Genomic DNA, 25,343 nt, shown 5'->3' on the forward strand with positions numbered 1-25,343 from the left:
CCTTCTGTATAACTTTTTGCTTTTTTTTTTTTTTTAAACATAAATGATGAATAAAACTGATTATTTTTGAGCTGTTTGCAGGGATTTCTATTAATCATAAAATGCTTGCTTAAAGATTTTCTTAACCACACCAAGTGCCCTAAAATCACTTTAAATTCAAACTGACACACCACTGGACTTGAACCTGAGACGCACAGTCAACTCAGAAAGTAGTGAAAGTTCCACGTTGTTGGTTTGGGGGAATTTAAAGGATGAAGATTTCCTGAAACACGAGCAGCAGCTGGTACAGAAACCAACTGGTAACACTTGATTTCACAGCTAACATCAGTAACCCACAGGTCCACATGTTAATGAGCGTGTTCACAGGGTTCCTACAGCTTCGGGAATTTTTTCTCAAGGCCAGTTTAACAAGATCCAAGGACACGTGTGTGTGGCCATCAACGGTAACACCACAGATTTGTGGTCAGTGCGGTCACTCTCAGAGTTTGAGAACAGCTTAGGATTCAGTTTGGTTTTTTAAACATTAATGACATTTAAGGTCATACTCTCCCGATAATGACTAGAATGCCTTTCAACGCTTTAATGATCTACAAAAACTCTGCTTGTCTCAACATGTAAAAGCGAACTGTGAGCCTTTTCTATTTCGTTAAATTAAATGTTAAGCAACATTTATTTTAAGGCACTGCTCTGACTGTCACTTTGTTTACTCCTGAAACATGTAAAATGATCTGGTCGATCAGACCTTCAGGTACACCTAATAAACGTCTGACAAACAAACGTTTCAGCTGCAGTAAAACACACAGTCAGTTTTAATACACATTTATTAGAACAGGAATTAACTGGTACATCTACAGGACTTCTGAGTCACTCTGAATTCACAAAGGCTGTTTTTCTTAATTAATGCAACCTGCACCGGTGAACTCCTTTAGAAACGACTCTGTACAGACAGATGGTAATGACGGGTCAGCCTGTCTTCATGCTGTTGTTGTGAGATTTTCTTCAGGTTGCAGGAACGAGCAGGCCCACGTGAAAAAGATCCTTTATGTGGGGCGCTCCCTGGGACGGGTGACGAACTGCCACCACAGAGGGGGGAGGTCGCCCTCTTTGCGGGCAGGAGGGAGAGCTTCGGACTTCGGTCCAACAGCAGGGGTCTCAGCCTCTAGCTGGGCAACCTGGAAGTAAAAGGAAGGAAATGGTGACCTGAACTTTCCAGTCCAACAAAAGCACTCTGGTGCCACCTACTGGAGTTGGTCATCAACAGGGACCCTTACATTCAGTTCTAGCTCCATGTTCTCAGCATTGGGCTCTGCTTGTATAGCTTTGCATGACTTACAGTTCAAAATAATTCCTATTTATCTTATACAGGCCTTAGATCATCCTGTCTAAAACAAGCCATTTATCTCCAGCCATCAAGTTTCTTAACCATTTATCCAATCAGGTTTGCAGAGGGGCTGGAACTTATCCCAGATGTCATAGGGTGACAGACAAGCCTATCACAGGGCTAACACCGAGAGACAGACTCATATTCACACCTACAGCCAATTTAAAATCACCAATTAACCTAGTTAACCAATCAACTCAGCTCTCGTTAAGCTGTGACCAAGTCTAGGATTATCTGCTCTCAATGACGTCATACGAATCCAAGAGTAGAAAACCAAGAAGAGTCTAAAAGCTGAGCTATATGGAACAGTAAACAAGAAGTAGCACCTTTCTTGTCATTGGCAAAGGAGACCAGGTTAAACAAGGAGGTCAAAAGTAATGCTGGCATGTAAATGTTTGCTGCCCACCTCTTTCTCCCAGCTCTGATTCCTCAGTTTCTTCCACTGCTCTCTCTTGGAGAAATAATCAGGATACATGGCCTTCTCCGAGGGGTGCCAGTGGTCCAGCACCCACTCTGGGACCTACAGAGACAAAGCAGAGCTCACAGACACGTCTCTATCCAACATTAGGACAGCCAGCGTTTTCACTTCAAGTTTCTAACATCAAATGTTTTCCTGTACTTGTTCCCAGTTAGTTCAAACAGACCAGAAGTTAGGTCCAGAAAAAAGAAAGTTAGATACAGAACGAAATAATTTCATGGTTGCTCTGTTTTACCTTGTAGCACTCGTATCTCTCATATGAGGTCCCCCCAGGAGAGTCGGGGAAGATGTAGGGCTGAGGATGTTGGTTGGTCCAGAATTCCTCCTCTCCTGCCTTTAGCATCATGGTGGCCTTTACCATGTCCTTCTCAGTCTTGTTTTCATCAAAGCGAGCCCGCAGTAAGCAGGCATAGAAACGGTACTTGTCTCTATAATGACAAAACAACAGTCAGACCTCAAGAGAGACCACCAACATGTTTGAAGCAACTACATGACATCAAGAGAAAAAAAGTGTTAAAATATAAGCATGTGTATATTTTATACTAACAGAAACATTACATATGAATTTTATCTATAAAAATAGACAAGACTTTGCTTAAAACTTAATATCATCAGTGCAAAACATTTTAAAAACAAACTCTAAAGAAGGAAAATGAACAATTTTCTCTTTACTTTTTCTAAAATGAAAATATATATTATTGTTCTTGCAATCAACATAAATAACATCTCAACTTAAAGGAGCAGCCTTCAATCCTCATTAGAAAGACTATGCTGACGTGGGTAACATGGTGATTCACATTAAAACCCTGATACTGATTCTTCTGTCCATCTCTTTTCATAATGTGAAGCTCCTGCAGGCAGGTTATATTTCTAAACAAGCACAAAACTCTAATAATAATTTAAATACTGGCTGACTACTAGTGTAAAATTAGATCTGTAATGTGGAGCACGAGTTTGACCAATGGATTGGTGTGGCGTCAGCAGTAATGTGTGTGTTGTATGAGGCTGGGATGGTAAAGAGAGCGGAAAGGCCAACTTTTCAATTTACCAGTCTGAGCCCAGACCTCACCGATGGTAATGAAATCTGACAGACAAGGTATGCTCTCAAATGCATGAGGCTGAAACTAGTTTCCTCCATACGATGTCTGAGCTCAGCATAACAGATTTTGGAGCAGAGACGCTGCTCCCGTGTGGTAAAAGGAGATGGTCAAAGTCGCTCGGGCATCATGTTAGGATGCTTCCTGATAAACCAGAAAGAAACCCTGGGGTGGACTCAGAACTCGTTGGAGATCTCATGTGATCTAGGAACACCTCAGGAGGTACTGGAAAGTATGGGTGTGGGGAAGGATATCTGGAATACTTAGCCTGCTGACACCACAACCTAACTCCATATAAATAGAAGATGACGGATGGATGGATAAATGTCCAAAATCTTACTGACCTAACTGTATGTATTGATCTTTCACCAATGAAAGCCTTTCATTTATTCACATAGACCAGAACTGACACAAATAACGCTACATCCGAGTGACTGAATGAATACTAGTTATCCTAAATATTAAACATCATGGCAACCAACTTTGGAGTATTTTCCACATAAAGTTTAGACTAGTGCCTCTGATGATTAAGTAGAGTAATGTGTTTAATAACCTGTCTGCAGCTGAGCCAAGTGGGAGCTCAGCTAGAACTTTATTATTAGCTGCTTTTGACGCTAGCTGGCGCCATGTAAATACAAGTAACATATACTGACTCCTGCTCAAAAAGATTAAAATGAAACTATTGCAACTTCGCGATCTCTTACGCACATTCCCATCTGAATGACAAGTGGAGAAACAAAGATAACACTTTGGAGGTGTAACTGTCAGACTTGAGGAATGAGTGACCTGGTTTAGCAGCTGTTAGCTTAGCAGGACAGTGAACTTACTGCATGTAAAACACCGATAATCTATATTTTTCCACAGTCCCACACTAACTAAGAAGCCCTTCTTACCTAAATATGCACCACGACTCGAGGTGTCTCAAGGACTTCTTGTAAAGCCGCAGCACTTTCTGCTGGTGAGTGAGATAGGCAGAGGCCATGTTAGCCGTCCCCTGTCACCTTCTCGCCGAGCAGCGCGAAGGATTCTGGGATTTTGTGGCATCTGGAAGCTAAACCCGTAAATATTAAAAAAAGCAGCGCGAATATATTACATTTCTTTTTGGTCACGCATTAAGTGTAAGTTATACAAGTGTAAATTATCTTCACGCGTCGAAATGTTTTCGATATTGTCTAAAATGTTTGGATAAGATGAGAAGAGTAGCCGAAAATCTTTTTCAGTAACAGTGATCCGGTCTGTTACAGTTATTACGGTATTGCGGCATTATGGGATTGGTGAGAGCTGCATGTGTAGTTCTTTCTGGGAGAATTTCAACCATGGCACAAAACAAATTCATTGGTAAGTCGCCTCTGCTTTATCGCCTGTTAAACCCTACCAGAAAAGGTAGAAGAGAGCGAGTGTCACTGGCTGCTGCTGACGGTTATTAAACGGAGCAGCCTGCATGTTTTGTTAGCATCAGTGCTAATAAGTTAGCTTCTTGAAAATGACAACACAGCAGGAACAGACTGAGTGACAGGCTCACAGCTGTGCAGGAATACAGTATACCGGGCACTTTATTTCAGGTTTACAGTAGTTCAGCTGCCACGATGGCAGCTCACAGTAGACTGATCAGCTGATCAGCAGTTGGTGCTGTTGTGCTGGCAATGAAGAAGCTATAGCACAGCATGAGCTCTGTGCTGGTCCATATATTAGATTTAACCAAGTCAAACCCTTTACCTGTCCGTGAAGCTCCTCTGCATACAGCCTGTGGTTGCTCTTCATTAAGGACAGCTGTAAGCTGTGTAGGGTTGTAGTCCTAACTACACAAAGTTAAAATCAACTGAGATAAAATGATGCAAATCAGTACACCCAGCAGCTCATCTCTCATTTAAATATTAACGACTACAAAATGGAAATGTCTAAAAAGCAGAGCAGTTCTCAGTGTACTTAGATGTGTCCAAGCAATTTAGTAACTTAGCTGACAGAAAATTGTTAATTGGTAATATTTCTGAAAGAATCATCTAGTAATTTCTTAATGAAAACCTACCTGTGCTTCAAAGTATGTCAAAGAAGTATTTAAAGTATGCGGCACCTCGCAGTGAGTCACTATAAAGATTACCAATGGAGTGAAATAAACTCTTTAAAACTAATAATTGTTATTAAACTCAGTTCATGACTGTTGTAGAATTTAGGTGTTGATTATAGTTTTTTATGTTGTAGGCTAAAGACAGATAATCTGTAATCTGTAATTACTCGTTTTGTTATATGACTGTATTTCCAGTGTGTTTCTATTGTCTGTAAGTAAAGTATCCATTACTGCTAAATGTGTTCAGTGTTATTGTATAACGTGACCTCAGAGCGTCTCTCGCATGATGCTGGTACCAATACTGTGATGCTTTAATTCCAAAGATACAATCAGTAACACTCTGTGAGTCAGTACATGTAGATAAATCCTGACCTCTTGCTGTTCAGACATCGGGGTGAATCTGACAGATCCCATGTTCAGAGGACTCTACAGAGGGAAGCAGAAACATGACGGTGAGCTACTGCTTCACTCTTATTTTCACTGTGGAGCTGTTCACATGATGTCTTTCTGAGTCTCACGTTTTCCTGACAGATGACTTCAATGAGATCATTGACCGAGCTCTCAAAGTAGGAGTTGAAAAGGTATGCTGTGTCCATCACTTTGATGAAGCCTCATGTATTTTAATCATAGCCATGACTTCAGGGATCGCTGCAGTGTTGATTTGTTTTAAAAAGATCATCGTGAAATTCTGGGATGATAGAGATTTTTACAGCAACAGTTTGGCTAATAGCTGTTGGAGATGTTTATGAGTGTTAATATCCCGGACAAAACCCTCATTTATTTCACTCCCTGATATGGACTGGGCGATGAGGGAAAGAAGAGAAGAACAAGAACAAAAAAAAGCCTCACCTACATTTTAAGTACACTCAACATATAAGCTGGTATACTCTATCATGCTGAGCCTTATTATATATGCTAAAGAATTGTGGTGCAAGTAGTCAGGATGCCGATGCAGATATAAAACATAATATAAACTCATAGTTACTCTTTTTTGTGTTTGTTGGAAATGTGTAATTTGAAAGTTATTTGTTCTCAGTTTTAATGATTGCGTGTTTTATCTGTTGCTTCACTGCAGTTTATGATCACAGGGGGGAGCCTTGACGACAGCAGGGAAGCTCTTAAACTAGCTGAGACCAGAGGTGATAATGACAGCCAAACCTACCTAATGTTTCCCTCCGTGCTGGAGCGTCTCACCTTTAACAAGCCCCCTCCTTCATCACAGATGAGTTCTACTGCACGGTCGGCTGCCATCCCACCCGGTGCGGCGAGTTTGAGCAGAATGGAGAATCCCAGTATTTAACTGGGCTGAGGGAGCTGGCAGCAGCACACAGAGGAAAGGTGGTGGCCATCGGAGAGTGTGGACTGGGTGTGTGTACACGAGCACGTGTATGAATGTACATGACAGAAATAAGTCTTCATTTACACCTTATTTATTTTTCACTCTGTGGGTTACCCACTCTTAGCGTTCAACTATGAATATGTTTCTTTTCTCCTCGTTTCAGATTTTGACAGGCTGGAATTTTGCTCAAAAGAAACTCAGCTCAAGTAAGTTTGTGTGATTTTCACGAGTTTTGAAAAACGGCCTTCTAGAAGCAAAACTTGCCACTCGGCGGCCATTTTTTAAGGGCACATTGGGAATTTTAATAGTGACTGCATCCTTAAAGTTACCAGTGAAACCTGATAGATGTGCCAAAAAGTCTAAAAGCTTTTTTTCCCCTGAAGATTTCCTTCTAATTTCCTTCTAATAAACATTATGGTTCATCTATGACTCCACAGACTTGCAGATTGTTTCCGAGTCTGAAAAGTGAAAGTACCTTTAACCTGCTTTCTTTAGAAGTCTATAAGAAAATGGCCTTTAGCTTAAATGGCCCTCGTGGACTTTTGTTTCCTGTGCCTCAATTTGCTCCTGGTGTGTTGCAGATACTTTGAGAGGCAGTTTGACCTGGCGGAGGAGACCAAGCTGCCCATGTTCCTCCACTGCAGAAACTCCCATCAGGAGTTCATTGGTAGGTTTGTGAAGCAGACACCTGATCTGGTTCAGGAATTTGATTTTTATGCGAAACATTCAACTGTTTTTGTTTCCACAGACATCATGAAGAGAAATCGAGACCGATGTGTTGGAGGAGTGGTAAGGATGATATGATATCTAAATATCATAGACAGAGGAGGATATGCTTTCCAAATTCTGGGGATGCAAAAACAACCTGTGTAAAAGTGAATTATTTCTGTGACAGGTTACAATACTCGATGTAAACTGAACAGATTAAGGACCTAAAATGTAAAATTCTGTGAAGTTAATACTTTTGTTGGGATAAATTCACAAACAAACCTGATTTCATTCAATAAAACTAGTTTGCATATTTAAAAAGCCACTGAGTCACTTTATGAATGAATCTGATCAAAATTCTTCTGCGTCATTGCTCATTTGAATTTCAGGTCCACTCGTTTGATGGAACTGCAGAAGATGCTGCTGCTCTCATTGACCTGGACCTCTATATTGGAATAAATGGATGGTGGGATAATCTGAGAAATGTTGTTCGGTTTCCTTGAACGTGACCTGAATCACACTGAGTCTCACTTCCATATCTTTCAGTTCCTTGAAAACAGAGGCCAATATTGAAGCTATGAAGTCGATCCCCACAGAGAGGCTCATGATAGAAACAGGTGAGTCACACCGTCTGTTTATTTTAAAGCTTTTGGCAGAATGTGGCCTGAGTTTGATCACACAGGGAACCTTTAATATAAAGTTTTCTTAAAGCTCTGGAGTCATTGGTTTTATATTCTTGTTGAAGCTGTATCACCAATAAGAGGGAATATATTAGATTAAATAGGTTTGTGCTCACTTTATAGAAATGTTTTGCTGATGTTACAGTTCTTTAAATGCTACATTCATGTTATTTATGGATTTCCACCTTCCTGCTCATTTCCAGACGCCCCGTGGTGTGGTGTGAAGAACACTCATGCCGGGTCCAAATGTGTTAAAACGACATTTCCCACAAAGAAGAAGTGGGAGGCAGGACACTGCCTGAAGGACCGGAATGAGCCCTGTCATATCATGTGAGTCACTAAAGGGAAACGCTTTATAAATCAATGGATACAATCAGACGTCGCACTGAAGCATGAATATTGTTAAACACAATAGACCTTTAATTTTAAGATTTCACTATTTGTCTCTTGCAGACAAGTCCTGGAGGTGATGGCAGCAGCGAGGGAGGAGGATCCACTGGAGCTGGGCAACACAATCTACAACAACACTGTCAAAGTCTTCTTCAGCTCAAGCTGATAATAAATGACATCATCAGACTCACCGATGTGTCATTAATATTCTTTTATGAATCTGTTTGTGCGCCTCAGGACAAACCACTTATACTGTTATATTATTTGTGTTTACAGTCCTCTGTTAATGCACAATAAACATATTTTTTTCATAAGGAACACATCAGTTGTTGTGTTTAGAAAAACATAAATGTTAATGAGTTTATTCAAACCACACAAAAAGCTTTGATGTTTGTGATTGTTCAAGTACCCCTACAGTGCTTTTGCTTCAGATCATCAAACAAGTTTTAATATTATACAAAAGTAACCCAAGCAAATGCAGTTTTCAAATGTTAATTTATTAATATAAAAAGTTATACAAAACCTAATAAACTGGCTGTGCCAACATTTGCAACAAGAGCTAAAATCAGCCGTTTTCAGTACCTGGCGATGAGTCTTTGGCCAAATGTTCTTTGCAAAATGATTTTAATTCAGTCAGCTTGTTTTAGAGTCATGCTGAAGTCCATCAAAAGCATTCTCAGAGGTTTGTGTTTTTAAGTCATGCAGGGGTGGACTTGCTGGTGTGTCACTATCATTGTGCTGCTGCATAACTTGAGCGCTCTTGAGCTTGAAAGACTTTCTGGAAGACAACAGAATTTATGATTCTATCAGTTACGGCGAGTCATCCAGGTCCAGAAGCAGCAAAGCAGCCCCCGACCATCACATTACCGCCACCGTGTTTGACTGTTTATATGACCTTCTTTTTATGAAAAGCTGCCTTAGTTTAATGCCAGATGTAACAGTATTTGTATTTGTACCTTTCAAAAAGTTCAAGTTTTTAACTTTTGTCTTCAGTTTTCTCCGTCCATAGAATATTTTCCCACAACTTTTGTGGATCCTCGAGATGTTCGGAAATCCCAAAGTCTTTGAAATGTGTTTGTTTTTAGCTCAATAAATCAAATACGATAAGACACAACAAATATCTCAATAAGGTATAAAAACTAATCTGAAATCTAAATATAGTAAACTGAAATATATTTAATATACTTCTATAATGGTCTATTATATTAAGTCTGTGTTATATTTTATTTATGGATGTCTGTACTAGCAAACCATCCTCTGAAAGCAAAATAACGTCTACATTAAAACATGTAGCAAACAGGACACAGAAAAAAATGACGCTGTGTAATTTTATAGTTTGTAGAAATGTTACGTCAGCTGCCACGCCCACTGACGCGATACGTCGTAACAGCCTAGCAACTTCTTTGGGTTTTTTTTTTTTTTAAAAAGAAGTCAAGTGGCACTTTCACAGCACTGACAAACTGACATTTAGAGATGCCTTCACTGGTTTTGTGACAGCGGACAGCGCCGGGTCTGATGGGGGCGTGAAGTTTACCGGCTGCCGGCTGTAACCCGGAGAAGCAACAGGAGGTTGAGGTGGACGAACATGGCGGACAGATGCAGGCTTCCAGCTGCCAAGTAAACGTTGGGCAAAGCGAAACTGAAGACGAAGGACTGCTGCCGGGTGACTCGTCACGTATTTCAGCGTTACATGGATAGCTGGGTCCCAACAGGACTGTAAAAAGCCCTCCGCTAAAGCCGTATGGCGTCCACCCAAGCCCGGATAGGCCAGCAGGCCTTGGTGGTGCTGGATGTGGCTCTGCGAGTTCCATGTATTTTTATTATCGACGCCATTTTTAACTCTTACTACGACCCTGGCTCGGGCTGGGCCGGGGCGATGGGGAAGGTGTTTGTCAGAGTCATGGGTAAGTATTTTTAACATGAAGGAGCCCTTAAGTTTCCCTCAACAGCAACGAGCTAGCAGCTTTAGTATGGCGTTATTTTTGTGCCACTATTCTGAGCGCACGTAAAGAAAAGTTTGCAGGTGCAAGTGTTGTATTTTGAGGAGAAATTTATTTTGAGCGAATTAAAGCTGAATTTGAGTGAACAAAATTCATTCCTGCGTGCAAAAAATGTATTTCAGTGTTTGCTATTATCCATACACACAACAGCAGCCCCTCTCGCTCAGTTTTTGCATTTGCGCTCGCTCTCAATGTGTTGCTCGCGCGCTTAACATTTCTGCCCGTGCGCGCTCAACTTCACCGTTATATTTGTGCCACAAAACCAGCCAATCACAGACTTGGATGCAAAAAAATCTGATTCGCTGTTCTGGTCTCCAATCAGCTCGAAATGACGAAATGCAATATCCCAGAATCCATTTCGTCCAAAACTCAAACGAGGCAGTGACGGAGGAACACAGAGTGGCGGAGTTTGAAATATTACTCTTTCTGAGTTACAAAATAAACTTTACACAGCACTAGTGATGGGCAGATGAAGCTTCATGAAGCACTGAAGCTTTTCATCCAATAGTTGGGTTGCGGTCACGTGGTTCTGATGACGTGCGGAGGCAGCGCGATTTTTGAGTGGAGGGCGGAAGTAAACATGGAGGACACTGTGGAGAGTCAGGAGAGCAGCTATTGTGCAACTTTAGACCCCGTTTCTCGGGAGAGATATAAACAGATAGTTAAAAAATATATCGGACGTGATCCGTATTCTTTGAAAATGTCCGAATACACCACAGAAGTAAAGGATTTGCCTACTATCGAGGCTGTGGATATCACCAACTACTTGGTCCTCCAGACTTCTTACTACACTAGGCAGCAAATGAAAGCTTTCAAGAGTCTGGAGGCGTACAATTTTTTTTGTCAGCGGGTGGGTCCACAACCTTGGAACAAAACGTCTCCGTGATGGATACAGTTTGGTGTTTGCAAGGGTGAGTGTTTGTTCTTATATTGCTTTATCTTAAACACGCTAACAGTTAGCGGTAGCGGCTTTAACGTCAACAAACATGCCACATCCTTAGGACTTCGTTAGAGTGACAGTTGTTTGTTTCAAGGTAAACCATTCTCAGAGGTCTAACGAGACACCTCTGAAGACTTGGGTAATTGCAAAGGAGGATGGAGAAGTGATTGCAGCTCATTGCAATTGTATGGCAGGGTTAGTAGCCTAATTAAGTAGGATGTTATTGCAATGAGAACACACACATACACACACACACACATATACGCATAGGGCACTGCTAGCATTTTGCAGGTGTACTTCAGTAGTAGTGGGGAGAGAGTGTTTTCTTTTAGCTAAGAATTCATCAGCTAAGAATTTGTGTGATTGCCTTAGATCCCTCATGACACTCAGATGCATTTTTCAGATAGAGGGTAGAACTATTCAGTCATGTCATCACCTAGATAATGATTTCTCTATAGGCACTTGGGCAGCCTATAGTCCCAATCAAGTCAATATTAGACTACTAACTTAAAAGCACTAAGTAAACGAGAATTTAACGACAACCTAATGCTAATAAGTTCGTTTGCAAACATAACATTACCTCTGACGAAGTGGTCGCTGCAGACACGGGCATTGGCAGACTCTGCTCCTCCCGACTGTAAACGTAAATTTAAAATCCATTTTTTCCTACGTTTTTCGGTTAGAATTTTCCATTTTTCTCCTCTTCGTTGGGCTATTTTTGGTACCCTAAAATACCGTTTATCAGTTTCTCGGGTCGACCTACTGGAGCATCCGTAAACACAACAGGACATAGGCATTTTGCGTACTGTCTGTCTGTGATTTTGCGCTTATCTTTTTCACTTCCGACCGGCAGTCAAATTTCGCGCTTTACGTCGACGTCACGTCTACGTCAAATGAAACCTAGCTATTGGTTCACCCCAGCGCAAAGCTTCTTGAAGCTTCATTTGCTCTAGTAGGACACCTACTGGACGGAAAAATATTAGTTGGCATGAATTTGAAGAGTGTGGCCTTTTGCACACAGCCTGTAAATGTCAACAACAAAAGGAGTGTTTAAAACATCTATATTGTAGTGATGGCAGTATACTGTGTATATTTATACTGGCAGTATGGAAAATGATCATTTGGAAATGTTTAAAATGGAAATGATCATTTACTGTGAGGTGAGGTGTGGTTGGGGTGTGGACAGTAGTTGTGCTTTTGTAACGTTGAGGTATGGACAGCTACACACTGAGGCGTCAGTCCTGCCCATATTTTATTCAGTAAAAACTAAATTTTCACTGCTTTTATAACCTTTAGTGGGGAGAACATAGCTAGGATTTAATGATTTAACAAATCTTTTGAATCCTTTGTCCTCCACAATGCTAAATGGCTGGGAGTCCTCAATCACCATGCTGACCAGGTCTTCATCTATTGGAGATTGTTCTCCTGAGGAAAGACAATAAAGACAAAGCACAAATATAAATATCACACACGTAACTTATTACAGCTGTATAATATTGTTATATCATTTAGTAACATTACAGCATGCTATATTATCATGACATTTGATGGCTCACCTGGTCTTGCTCCACAATCGGTGTTCCCCTTATTCTCATGCAAAGCTCTGTAGTGCCTAAGCATGGATGAGGTGTTGTTGTTATATCCCAGCTCCCTGGCACATAGCAAACACTTCACCTTGTACAAAAGTCAAGACAGCTTAACATAAGTTTTATTGCACCATCAGTATTATGAAAATACATCTTCTGTAGAAATTTACATACCTTGTTGGGAGGAATAAAATCAAAATGTTCCCACACAGGCGAGGACATCCTCCTCTTCCTAGCTGGCTCCATTCTCTCCTGACTTTCTCTCCTCACTCTCATAAACCTCCAAACTCTCACTAACCGCAACTCTCCATCAAACACCTAGATTTTGAATGGAGTCTGAGGGGTTTATATCGCTGTCATATCTCGTGGCAAAGTTCGAACCGCTTCATGAACCAGTCACGTGGTACAGCCGGGCAGCGAGGCTTCGGACGTCATCATTTTCAGCTCCTCCCATAAATGAAGCAAGCCTTGATACGCGCATCGCGGAAACGCCCCCTCCATTACTCGACACAAGCTTCGAAGCCTCGATACAGAACGTCACATCACTACACAGCACCATTCTCGCATGAAAATATCTTTAAACTTCAAATACCTGCTCGATTCATCAAGACATCACATATTTGCATAAGTACTCTAACGTTTTCGGAGATACCTGTTACCCACCATAAGAAGATCATTTGTAACCTTCACTAAAGCTGTTTCTGTGCTGTGCTGAGCTCTGAAACCTGACTGAAACTCTTCAAATAAACCATTCCTCTGCAGATGATCTGTTAGCTGTTTGACAACTACTCTTTCAAGAATGTTTGATATAAAGGAAGGTTGGAGATTGGCCTATAATTAGCTAAGACTGCTGGGTCTAGAGAGGCTTTTTGAGTAAAGGTTTAACTACTGCCATTTGAAGGCCTGTGGTACATAGCTGGTTATTAGAGACAGGTTGATCATATTTAAGATTGAAGCATTAATTATTGGCAGGACTTCTTTGAGCAGTTTTGTAGGAATGGGGTCTAAAAGACATGTTGATGGTTTGGAGGAAGTAATTATTGAAGTTAACTCAGAAAGATCAATTAGAGAAAAATAGTCTAACTTAACATCAATGGTACTAAGAGTAGCTGTAGATAATATTACATCTGTGGGATGATTATTGGTAATTTTTTTTTTCTCTAATGATTAAAATTTTAGTTGTGAAGAAGTTCATGGAGTCATTACTAGTTAACGTTAAAGGGATGGTTGGCTCAACAGAGCTCTGACTGTTTGTCAGCCTGGCTACAGTGCTGAAGAGAAACCTGGGGTTGTTCTTATTTTCTTCAATCAGTGATGAATAGTAAGATGTTCTGGCTTTGCGGAGAGCTTTCTTATAAAGTAACAAACTATTTCTCCAGGCTAAATGATGATCCTCTAAATTTGTGACACGCCATTTCCTCTCCAGATTACAAGTCATCTGCTTTAGGGTACGTGTTTGAGAATTATACCACGGAGTCAGGTACTTCTGATTAGAGACCTTAGTTTTCACAGGAGCTACAGTATCCAGAGTCGTACGTAGTGAGGAGGTAAAATTATTAACAAGATAATCGACCTCTGTTGGGGTAGCGTTCAGATAGCTGCTCTGCTCTGTGTTGGTACAGGGCATTGAAGATGATAACAGTGGGTGGATTATATTCTTAAACTTAGTTACAGCACTTTCAGAAAGACATCTACTGTGATAAAGTCTACTCTCCACCGCTGTGTAATCAATTATTGTAAATGTAAATGTTATCAGGAAATGATCAGACAGCAGAGGGTTTTCAGGAAACACTGTTAAATGTTCAGTTTCTATGCCATATGTTAAAACAAGATCTAGAGTGTGATTAAAGTGGTGGGTGGGTTCTTTTACATTTTGAGAGAAACCAATTGAGTCTAATAACAGACTAAATGCCATGTTGAGGCTGTCATTTTTAGCATCTACATGGATGTTAAAATCACCCACAATAATTATTTTATCTGAGCTCAGAACTAAATTAGATATAAAGTCTGAGAAATCAGACAGAAACTCTGTGTAAGGCCCAGGTGGACGATAGATGATAACAAGTACGACTGGTTTCTGAGTTTTACAGCTGGGGTGGACGAGGCTAAGCATCAGACTTTCAAATGAATTAAAAGTCTGTCTGGGTCTTTGGTTGATTAATAGGCTGGTGTGAAAAATTGCTGCCACACCGCCCCCTCGGCCTGTGCTTCCATGTTTCTGGTAGTTAGAATGACTCGGGGGTGTTGATTCATTTAAATTAACATAATCATCCTGCTGCAACCAGGTTTCTGTGAGGCAGAGTAAATCGATTTGTTGATCAATTATTAAGTCATGTACTAACAGAGACTTGGAGGAGAGAGACCTAATATTTAATAATCCACATTTCACTGTTTTACTCTTTGCATCAGATGTGGATACTGTATTGTTTTTTCTTTGTGATTTTTTTTTTTTATGTTTAAGTTGTTTATCACTGGTTTTTAGTTTGTTTTTGTCTATTTGGGAACTGACACGGTCTAGCCTTCAGAATTACATGACAAGCTCTCTCGGTGGAGTGAAACTCTGGCATCTGCTCCTTCCTATCTAAAATATAACCGAACGCTGGCATAAATTTTCGACCATCTCACACTTCTATTTAATCAGTTTTCTTTTTGATGTTTATTCAGCTGTGTGAAAACCCCGCAGGAACCCTCCCGAGGGATTATTACGTTTTATTTAATCGAATCTAATAACTTTAATGTCAGCCAAACCGATTAACTCACGAAAAAAATAAAACACTGAAAAAGGCCAAACAAAAAGATGTTTAAGTTATTTAAGTGACTTATATATCATGTTTAACCTGAGAGGCAAAAGACTGCGGCGGTTTGAAAACGATGTGCCGGGAGTTCTCTCCGGCTCAGATATTTGAAGTTTACACAGCTACATTCTCGCCTGAAAATATGTTAAAAGTTAATTTTGCGACCACGAAAGACTAATAAGAGTAATATTTAAACTAAGTAGCTCCAGTGGTAGTAGCCATTGTTGGAAATTGGAATTGGCTGGGCCAATCTGGGATATGGTTTTTCAATTTTGTTGTCCGGAAGGAAAATTGGGAGAAATTCGGGAGAATGGTGGCTCCGGGAGATTTTTGGGAGGGGCACTGAAATTCGGGATTCTCGCAGAAAAATCGGGAGGGTTGGCATGTATGCCTGTCAGACAGGCTAAAGCTGATTAAGTGACCAGCAATTACATTTACACAGGGCAGATCCGTCTGACACGCTGCTTAACTGCTTCACCTCAACCCTAATTTACGCTGCTTTGGCGCCATCAGCTCGCAAGCTAACTAGCTGGCTAACGTGAAGGTGTGTTGTCACAAGTGTGATTTGTGGTGTCACGGATGGCCTCAGAGGCACCTTGGACCCAGATGGATCATATTCAGGTCCTTCTTCCTGACAAAGCTCGCTTCTTCTCCTCTAACTGTACCCAGAGAGCTGCTCTCTGGTCTGAACTCTGTACCTGTGACTTTATATCAACGTGTGTTGACCTGGTGTCCCACTTTATGCACATCATTTGTATGTCTTGGCACGTGTCATATTTTCGGACAGGGGAATTGCATTCTGGACTAGTGTTGTGTAATAACCAGAGCTGCTACTAACAAAAATCTGTTTCACTTTTTATTTATTGATAGAATAAGTCTGTAGCCTGACTAACTTTGAGTTTCCTCTACACACCGTAATTCATAACAGCTCCTCGTTTTCATCACTGTGACAGAGTAAAGCTTCTCTGTGTTGAGTCAACAAACAGGTTATGTACCTCAGTTTTCCAGTTTGCAGACCTTTGAGCAGCTCGGGCCATCTGAAAGTGTTAGCCAAGAGCTCTGGGTTTGGATGGACAGGGAGTGAGAGTAGCTGTTGGGTTTGCTTCTGTAGCCGTGTTTCTTTATGTTTAGTACAGGAACAGAGACTCCATAGTGCCAGATGTTTGAACAACTTTATATTAAAGCAGTAAGGCTCAGGTTGGTTGAGGTCCTCTACAGTATGTACGATCAGTTTATCATAGTGTTATCAAATGCGCACGTAGCATTACATGGACTGTGAAAGGCATTTCTTTGTTTGTTTTTGTTCTTATTTGTTTTTCTATTTTTGTTATATTATGTATGTTGCTTGTTCAGCCTTTTACTTATCAGGATTACTCAACTCTATGCTGATTATTTTGCTCCAAAATTCTTTAATGTGCTGCATCTGTTGTTTTCTCACAAAGATTGATCTAAATACTCACTATAATCAGACAAACTTGGAAGCTACAGTTAGCTGACATTTGACATTTGTTCAGTTTGCAGTGAGAAATATTTGCCTTTCCTGTCTTTCTGACTGCTTCTCCGGTGTGTTCCAGGTGTCCTCATCTCCACTGTGGTGCTGCTGCTTTCTCAGAAAGCCTTGTTTAAGTTCTACACTCTATTCTTTGCTGTCCTCCTTGGCATGGCAGCAGTCCTCATAAACTACTACGCCACCTCCCACATGGACTTCTACAACGCCTACTACAAAGCAGCGTTGGGCTTCAGGTTGCTGCCTAGAAACGGGCCGACGCTGTGGCTGGGCATGGCCGCGGTCCAGCTCGTCTTTGGGATTGGCTATGTGTTCTTGCTTAACCTCCAGTCGGTGTTTGCTGCGCTGGTGGTCCTGGACATCATGATTCCTCTGTGGGGGCTGATGATTGAACTTCCTGCAGATGTCAGGCATCTGGTGGCAATGTTCTCGGGCCTGGTGCTGGCTCTCAGCACAGCCGTTTGCCTCGCCACGAGGCTCAAATGGTTCTACTATTCATGCCGGTACGTCTACCTGCTCGTACGGCACATGTACAGGATCTACGGACTCCAGCTGCTGCTGGAAGACACGTGGAAGAGGATCAGGTTCCCTGATGTGCTTCGAGTGTTCTGGCTGACCCGGGTAACAGCCCAGGCACTGATACTGGTTTACGTGGTGCAGGCGGTGGGGAGAGAGAGCGGAGATGCCACAGGTGGAGCTGCAGATGGGAGCTCTGATGCACAGGTAAATGCTTTTTAGTAGAGCAGGGCGATATGGCCAAAAATATTTATCACGATATATATTTGAAAATTTGCGATAACGATATAACTGACGATATAATTGATGCAAGACAAAATACAACTCCACAACATTACTAGCACAAAAAGACAACCTTCCATTTATTTTCACTTCAACAAGAAGCTGGTTTTTATGTACATTAAAGCTTTATAAAAATGTAACAGTGCAAATGCAAATTCCTTGCTGAAAGTTTAACCAAAAGGCATTTCCAGTAGAAATGGGCTGACATATCCTGAGCATAACCATGTATAATATCCACTGAAGTTAAAAAGAGGTGCTTTGCAACATTAAACTGCAGTGTGCAGTACGTATTTTTCGGACCATAAGGTGCACGGGATTATAAGGCACATTAAGCGAAACAAAGCAGTCAGATAAATCAAACTTTATTAAACTCATTCTTCTTGCTTCCTCCACTTCTGTACCATTGATTCATTAATGCTGAATTCTCTGGCAGCTGCTCTATTCCCATGTTGTTGCAGTATATGAATGACTAACCTCGTATTGTGGATGGATTATCTCAGTTGTTCTCCTGACTGAAGTTTGGTCCGTTTACAGCATCCTGCCATGCGATTGCATTTGTCTCTAACCATGAGGAACCTTCACGTTAACTTTTATAAGTGGAAAAGTGTTAGTGTTCATCCTCCAGCTTCACTGTTTATGTTATGCTAACATAGCTGTGTCGCTAGCGATCACGTAGCACATCATTATATACCAGCTAGCCCAACTTCAGTAACCCTACAAACGTCACTGCTGTTTAGTTTCCTGTCTTCATTTATGTTGGAAGTGATAGCAGAGCTGTACGTTTGAATTTTTTCAGAAATCTCTCAGTCAGAACATGCTATATCATGCTTAGGTAACTAGCAAAACTAGCGAGCTAACTTCCGCTAGCTTCCTGCTAACTTCTAACTCCGTTAAATGTAATAAATTTTGTTTTCATGGATGCCTGGAGACTGGAAGTTAAACTTCATAGTTACACCTGGTAAAGCAGCAATGCTGATCGTTTTATTAAAGATGAAAGAATTTAGACAGTTTTTAACTCTCAGTGATGCTGCAGTGTTCGTTTGACCTGAAGTTACGGAGTTTAGGACCCAGATTATTCCCAGATTTAAGAGCATCTTAGTCCGACAAATACGACAATAACGACGGCCGTTTGCATGTTCTGCAAAAAAATGTGCTTTGTCGTGTATCTGACGGACAAACACAAAACCAGTTCCACATCACGGAAGTTGCACCATTTTTACAAACCAATTCTGGTTCATTTGTTTCACTCAACAACCGGCCACGTGCGTATGAAAACAAAGGCACTGCGCATGCGCGTTTTACTCATATTCTATCGCGATATTTCATTTTCCTATCGTTGCCTAACATTATACCGGTATTACCGTGAACGGTATAATATGGCCCAGCCCTACTTTTTAGATAAAAAAACTTCACTTCCAGGACATGTTTGCTATATGATGGTCACTTCATAAGCAAGGTAAGCTAACAACATGTTAGCCACAGTGAATTGATATTTGGTTAATGACCTTATTCAGAGTCTTTGACATATCATAATGTTTACAAAAGTCATATATTTGTTTGGGAAAAGAAGTTTTCCTTTTGCAGCCCCAGGCGCCCCTGTTGGATTTCTGTAATTATATCTAAAAATTAGCTCCTGTGTTTTTAAAAATATCTCTGAAAGCCTAAAATGTATGTAGGTGACCTCTACAGGTTTCCTGTGTACTGTAGCCAAGTAAAGTCCAGCTGGCACATTAGCTCTTTGCAGTGTTTTACAGATATATTAATGCACAAATCTCAATGTGAAATATTCTTTTAATAATTTATAAACAGTGTCTGATGTCTGAAGAGGAGTTAAAAATGATGCACACTACATAACAAGGTCATAATTCTTTAACAACCTCATTTCTACTGAAGCTGCTTCTTCGTGTTCTGTGTTGCTGTTAATAATAAAGTCTCACCTAAAAAGACTGCAGAGTCTGAACTGAAGCTAAAAGGGATTATGAGTAAAGGTGACGCGCGTACCTGTGTGACTGCACCGTTTTCAGGGTTACCTGCTGAGCTGGGATGTGTTCTGGGATCTCACGAGTAACCTGATCATCTCCGGCTGCGACTCCACGCTCACTGTGCTGGGGATGAGTGCTGTTATCTCCTCTGTTGCACATTACCTGGGTCTCAGCATCCTGGCTTTCATAGGTATGACTGAGATTGTTAGTTGGAGTGCTAGCAGGTGTAAAAGCCTTCCTGATTTGCCCTTCATGTAATTGTTTGGATGCTTCTGGAGTTGAGCGCTTTCTTAATTTGAACCTTCAGGTTCGACTGAGGAGGAGGACAAGCGGTTGGGCTTCAAGGCTTCTGTCCTGTTTTTCATCCTGGCTCTTCAGACTGGCCTCAGCACCCTGGATCCTGAGGAACGTCTGGTACGTTTCGGATTTGAGCTTCCAGTTTACACCATCAAAGCAGCCGGCAAACTGTTTTTCTCTCATTTTTCTGTTGTTTTAACCTCTGTGTGAATTGTTATGTTGCCCTCTAAACTAACAAAACATGTTTAATGATTTATACTGTAAATGACATTTGCACACAGTAGCAGAGTTCACTGTTCCTTTTGTAATCCTGTATTCCCGTGGTTATAACGTAATAACTTCGTACACGTAACTTAGTCTTCGTTTTGATCCACAGGTCCGCCTAAGCCGGTACATGTGCCTTCTGCTGACCGCCATCCTGCACTTCATTCACGGCATGACTGACCCCGTCCTCATGTCTCTCAGCGCTTCCCATGTCTCCTCTTTTCGGCGGCATTTCCCCGTCCTGCTGGTGTCCCTGGTGCTCTTTGTACTCCCCGTGGTGCTCAGCTACGCCCTCTGGCATCACTACGTCCTCAACACCTGGCTCTTTGCCGTCACCGCCTTCTGTGTTGAGCTCTGCCTCAAGGTGAGCGCAAACAATTTATCTTTGACTGGAATTGATGACGTCCAATGTCTCCCAAAGTTTTCACAGTCTGTGAGATTTTTGTGCGTTATATTAGTCATTCAGTTTCACGTATGTGAGGTTTTTTGGACTCAGCATGACTCAAACTAATGAAAAAAATTAATGAATTAACATCCTTGCGGCCCGGCCGGGCACAGCCCGAAAACGGGACATGGGCCTATCTTCCTGTAGGCCCACCACCCGCAGGAGGCACCTTAGGGGCCGGGTGCAGTGCGAGTCGGGCGGCGGCCAGGAGTGGAGGCCCTGGCGGACCCAATCCCCGGCTACCAAGACTGGCAATTGGGACATGGAATGTCACCTCTCTGGTGGGGAAGGAGCCTGAGCCAGTGCGTGAGGTTGAGAGGTACTGGCTAGATATAGTCAGGCTCACCTCAACTTATGGCCGGGGCTCTGGAACCAGTCTCCTCAGTCTGCTGGTGAGAGGCGTCAGGCTAGGGTGGGTATCTTTGTATCCCCTTGGCTTGCTGCTGGTATGTTGGGGTGTTTCCCATTGGACAAGAGGGTTTGTTCCCTTCGCCTTCGGGTCAGGGAACAGGTCCTGACTGTCGTCTGTGCTTATGCACCGAGCGGCAGTTCAGAGTACCCAGCTTTCTTGGAGTCCCTGAGTGGGGCACTGGAGGGTGCCCCTCCTGGGGACTCTGTTGTCCTACTGGGAGACTTCGATGCTCACATGGGCAACGGCAGTGAGACCTGGAAGGGCGTGATTGGGAGGAACAGCCTCCTGGATCTGAACCCGAGCGGTGTTTTGTTATTGGACTTCTGTGCAAACCACAGTTTGGCCATAACGAACACCATGTTCGAACATAAGAGTGTCCATAAGTGCACATGGCATCAGGACGCTCTAGGCCAAAGGTCGATGATCAATTTTGTAATTGTATCACCAGACCTGAGGCCATATGTTTTGGACACTCGGATAAAGAGAGGGGCTGAGCTGTCAACTGATCACCACCTGGTAGTGAGTTGAATCATGTGGCGAGGGAGGACGCTGGACAGACCTGGCGGACCCAAACGTGCAGTGAGGGTGTGCTGGGATGGTGGTCCCCATCTTTAAGAATGGGAACCGGAGGGTGTGTTCCAACTACAGGGGAATCACACTCCTCAGCCTCCCTGGGAAAGTATATGCCAGGGTGCTGGAGAGGAGAGTTCGTCTGTTAGTCGAACCTCGGATACAGGAGGAACAATGCGGTTTTCGTCCTGGTTGTGGAACACTGGACCAGCTGTTTATCCTCTCGAGGATACTTGAGGGTGCATGGGAGTTTGCCCAACCAGTCTATATGTGTTTTGCGGACTTGGAGAAGGCATTTGCCCGTGTCCCTCGGGGGGTTCTGTGGGGGGTGCTCCGGGAGTATGTGGTGTCTGGCCCATTGCTATGGGCCATTCAGTCCTTATACGACCGTTGCAAGAGCTTGGTCCGCATAGCCGGCAAGAAGTCAGACTCGTTCCTGGTAGGTGATGGGCTCCACCAGGGCTGCCCTTTGTCACAGATTCTGTTCATAATTTTTATGGACAGAATTTCTAGGCGTAGCCAAGTGGCGGAAGGCTTTCAATTCGGTGGTCTCAGAATCTCATCTCTGCTTTTCGCAGATGATGTGGTTCTGTTGGCTTCATCAGGTGAGGGCCTCCAGCTTGCCTTGAAACGGTTCGCAGCCGAGTGTGAAGCGGTGGGAATGAGTATCAGCACCTCCAAATCTGAGGCCATGGTCCTCAGCCGGAAAAGGGTGGAGTGCCCACTCCGGGTCAGGGACGAGACCCTGCCCCAAGTGGAGGAGTTCAAGTATCTCGGGGTCTTGTTCACGAGTGATGGGAGAAGGGAGCGGGAAATCGACAGACGGATTGGTGCAGCGGCTGGAGTGATGCGGACGCTGTACCGGTCCGTTATGGTGAAGAGAGAGCTGAGTGTAAAAGCAAAGCTCTCAATTTACCGGTCGATCTACGCCCCTACCCTCACCTGTGGCCACGAGCTGTGAGTAGTGACCGAAGGAACGAGATCACGAATAAAAGCGCCGGAAATGGGCTTACTCCGAAGGGTGGCTGGCCTCTCCCTTAGAGATGGGGTGAGAAGTTCGGCCATTCGAGAAGGGATCAGAGTAGAGCCGCTGCTCCTCCACATCGAAAGGAGCCAGCTGAGGTGGTTCAGGCATCTGACAAGGATGCCCCATGGGCGCCTCCTGGGTGAGGTTATCCGGGCATGTCCCACCGGGAGGAGGCCCCGGGGCAGACCCAGGACACGCTGTAGAGATTATATCTCTCAGCTGGCCTGGGAACGCCTTGGTGTTCCCCCAGATAAGCTGGAGGAGGTGGCTGGGGAGAGGGAGGTCTAGGCTTCTCTGCTTGGGCTGCTTGCCCCGCGACCCGGCCCTGGATAAGCGGAAGAAAATGGATGGATGGATGGATGGATGAAATTAACATCCTAAGGTCAAGAAGAGATCAAGAGATCCGGAATAGTAAAACTTGTTACTTAAATAATCAAATGTGTAACAATAATGACCGGATTGATGTGCATATAAGAGCATGATTTAGCCCTACAAAAACAAGAAATAATCAGGATTAAATGATTACTTGTCTGGATTCCTTTTCACAGTTATGCTCTCGCTTTATGTTTTGTGCTAAATCCAACGCACCACTTTTCCTTTGCAGCACGTCTCTAAAAACCCAAACTCACTCCTCGACAGGTGAGGGGAGAGCTGAGGTGAGGGCCAGGCTTTGTCAGCAACAACAGTAAAACTGAGTCAGAGAGGTGGACAAGGAACCACAGATACTGTTTGTAAATTCTTAAGTGTTGTGAGTTTGCATATAAAGTACTTGTAAGTTAGTGTTTCTACTGCTTAGAGACAAATGTAACTATAAGAACATGGAACCAGGCTCCTACATTCGATATTCTGGGCATGCTCACTTGACTAAAATTAGCCTGGGGACCCGCTGAGGAATGGCGAGTTTGTGGGTGTCGAATCCAAACTGTTCTGAAGGAGAGCGGCGACACATTTTTAGACTGTTTACTTCAAGCTTAGGGTCCAAAAACATTCCAGCTGTCACCAGAGGTCAGCTTCAGCTCCGTGTCACATATACAGAGGATGTATGGCTGTTGCATTTTTACGTTTGTGAATGTTCATTATTCAGGGAGTAAACTTTAAAGAACAACAATTTAAGTAGAGATGTACAAACTTCAACTAAAACATGAATTGTGAGTTCAGGCGATCAACAGCATGCAGGATGTTTCTTTCTCAAATTAACTTGGAGCATGCAGTGAAGCATGAACACACACACACACACACACACACACACACACACACACACAGAGCAGAATTTAAAGGAGAGTGTGGGTCAGAGTACCACTTGTCCATATTCTTAGTTAACATTCTTGTTTTGATTTAACCATATTTCATATGTATTCTGTAGTAGGCAAACATCTACTATCCCGGGTTTGTTTGTGTTTTGCACTTTTACAGATTATATAATATGACATCTTGGTTTAAATCAATTCCTACAAGTTTGTTAAGTTAACATGTTATTTATTTCAACTGTTAATTGGTTTAGTTAGAACTCACCTTACCTACCTGTCTTCCAGAAACAAAAGGAGGAAATGTAGTTTTACTTCTTGCTTTATAGCTTCTGGGTTCATCTGAGGTCACAGGAAGAGACCAAGTGCGGAAGGGGAAGAATTCTTGTAATTTAAGAAAGTTGATTTTAGAGTGTTTATAGAGAAATAGATTTATTGTTGTAATGTATGGATTACACCAGAGTTTATGTTGCTAGTAAAGAATTGCAGTAGAGGTCGATAATATTCATCTTACCTACTGAATGCAATAGTCCAGAGGAGAAATTGTTTGGTTAAGTGGACGATTTAAGCAGAAGAACTCAGGTGTTTGGGGAAAAAGGTCAGTGTAGCTGTGTGCAGTTATGTTTATTTGAACGGAGTTAACTATGGAGTTGAGTTTCTTATTTATTTTTTGTAAATATTGTTTGGGTCACAAATGGTGAATAAACCACTTGCTACACTGGACAGCATCAGCCTCCTGCACTTCTTTGGCCGCTTAAGTCAAGTCCTACCACAGAGAGTTTGTCAAACTTCCCGTTGGCGTGCTCGCTCCCTGTCAGGAGCTGAAACCGTTCACTCGTCTGCTTTGATCTCTGCTGATTAAATTCAGCTCTTGTTTCTGCTTCCTGCTCTCCAGGTGGTTGTGTCTTTGACCGTCTACGGCCTCTTCATGGCTGACGGATTCTCCAATGTCCTGTGGGAGAAGCTGGATGACTACGTCTACTACGTGCGCTCCACGGGCAACATCATCGAGTTCCTGTTCGGCGTCATCATGTTCGGAAATGGCGTCTACACCATGATGTTCGAGTCAGGCAGCAAGATCCGCGCCTGCACGATGTGCCTGCACGCTTACTTTAACATCTACCTGCAGGCCAAGAACGGCTGGAAAACGTTCATCAACCGCCGCACTGCCGTCAAGAAGATCAACTCCCTGCCGGAGGTGCGCGGTGACCAGCTGAGGAACATTGAGGACTTTGATTTCAACCATGGCACAAAACAAATTCATTGGTAAGTCGCCTCTGCTTTATCGCCTGTTAAACCCTACCAGAAAAGGTAGAAGAGAGCGAATGTCACTGGCTG

General features: G+C 42.6%; 3 protein-coding genes across 4 annotated transcripts in view; 2 read left to right on the forward strand and 1 right to left on the reverse strand.

Moving 5' to 3' along the window:
• Positions 1–803: 803 nt before the first annotated feature.
• ndufb9 (NADH:ubiquinone oxidoreductase subunit B9) lies at positions 804–4,003 on the reverse strand. The gene is made up of 4 exons (XM_080862840.1): positions 3,850–4,003; positions 2,095–2,287; positions 1,788–1,901; positions 804–1,172 (listed from the first exon to the last, which is right to left on the reverse strand). The coding sequence occupies exons 1-4, from the start codon at positions 3,936–3,938 to the stop codon at positions 1,041–1,043; spliced, it is 528 nt and encodes a 175-aa protein (XP_080718966.1). The 5' UTR covers positions 3,939–4,003; the 3' UTR covers positions 804–1,040.
• Positions 4,004–4,080: 77 nt separating this feature from the next.
• On the forward strand, positions 4,081–8,458 carry tatdn1 (TatD DNase domain containing 1). Its single transcript, XM_080862839.1, has 12 exons — positions 4,081–4,294; positions 5,408–5,473; positions 5,553–5,602; positions 6,097–6,160; positions 6,244–6,387; positions 6,524–6,566; positions 6,942–7,027; positions 7,109–7,149; positions 7,458–7,534; positions 7,615–7,685; positions 7,952–8,078; positions 8,202–8,458. The coding sequence occupies exons 1-12, from the start codon at positions 4,222–4,224 to the stop codon at positions 8,302–8,304; spliced, it is 945 nt and encodes a 314-aa protein (XP_080718965.1). The 5' UTR covers positions 4,081–4,221; the 3' UTR covers positions 8,305–8,458.
• Positions 8,459–9,499: 1,041 nt separating this feature from the next.
• rnf139 (ring finger protein 139) overlaps positions 9,500–25,343 on the forward strand; it is a 30,472-nt gene continuing 14,628 nt past the window's right edge. For both annotated transcript variants that reach the window (XR_013969308.1, XR_013969309.1), the window contains exons 1-6: positions 9,500–10,042; positions 17,034–17,689; positions 19,789–19,936; positions 20,054–20,160; positions 20,420–20,671; positions 24,901–25,271. The gene's annotated coding sequence lies outside the window, so the exon portion shown is untranslated. The remainder of the gene's footprint in view (positions 10,043–17,033; positions 17,690–19,788; positions 19,937–20,053; positions 20,161–20,419; positions 20,672–24,900; positions 25,272–25,343) is intronic.

This window comes from Rhamphochromis sp. 'chilingali', assembly GCF_963969265.1.
Source record: "Rhamphochromis sp. 'chilingali' genome assembly, chromosome: 17".
NCBI classification, from domain to species: Eukaryota; Metazoa; Chordata; class Actinopteri; order Cichliformes; family Cichlidae; genus Rhamphochromis; species Rhamphochromis sp. 'chilingali'.

Bases quoted from the DNA above. Each gene is read 5' to 3' on its own strand.
- ndufb9 (XM_080862840.1), bottom strand. From the start codon at position 3,938: ATGGCCTCTGCCTATCTCACTCACCAGCAGAAAGTGCTGCGGCTTTAC. The intron at 1,902-2,094 runs GTAAAACAGAGC...TTGTCTCTGTAG, and splicing joins AGAGATACGAGTGCTACAAG to GTCCCAGAGTGGGTGCTGGA. The intron at 1,173-1,787 runs GTGGGCAGCAAA...TTTTACTTCCAG, and splicing joins ATCAGAGCTGGGAGAAAGAG to GTTGCCCAGCTAGAGGCTGA.
- tatdn1 (XM_080862839.1), top strand. From the start codon at position 4,222: ATGGGATTGGTGAGAGCTGCATGTGTAGTTCTTTCTGGGAGAATTTCA. The intron at 6,388-6,523 runs GTGTGTGTACAC...TCCTCGTTTCAG, and splicing joins CATCGGAGAGTGTGGACTGG to ATTTTGACAGGCTGGAATTT. The intron at 7,028-7,108 runs GTAGGTTTGTGA...TTGTTTCCACAG, and splicing joins CTCCCATCAGGAGTTCATTG to ACATCATGAAGAGAAATCGA.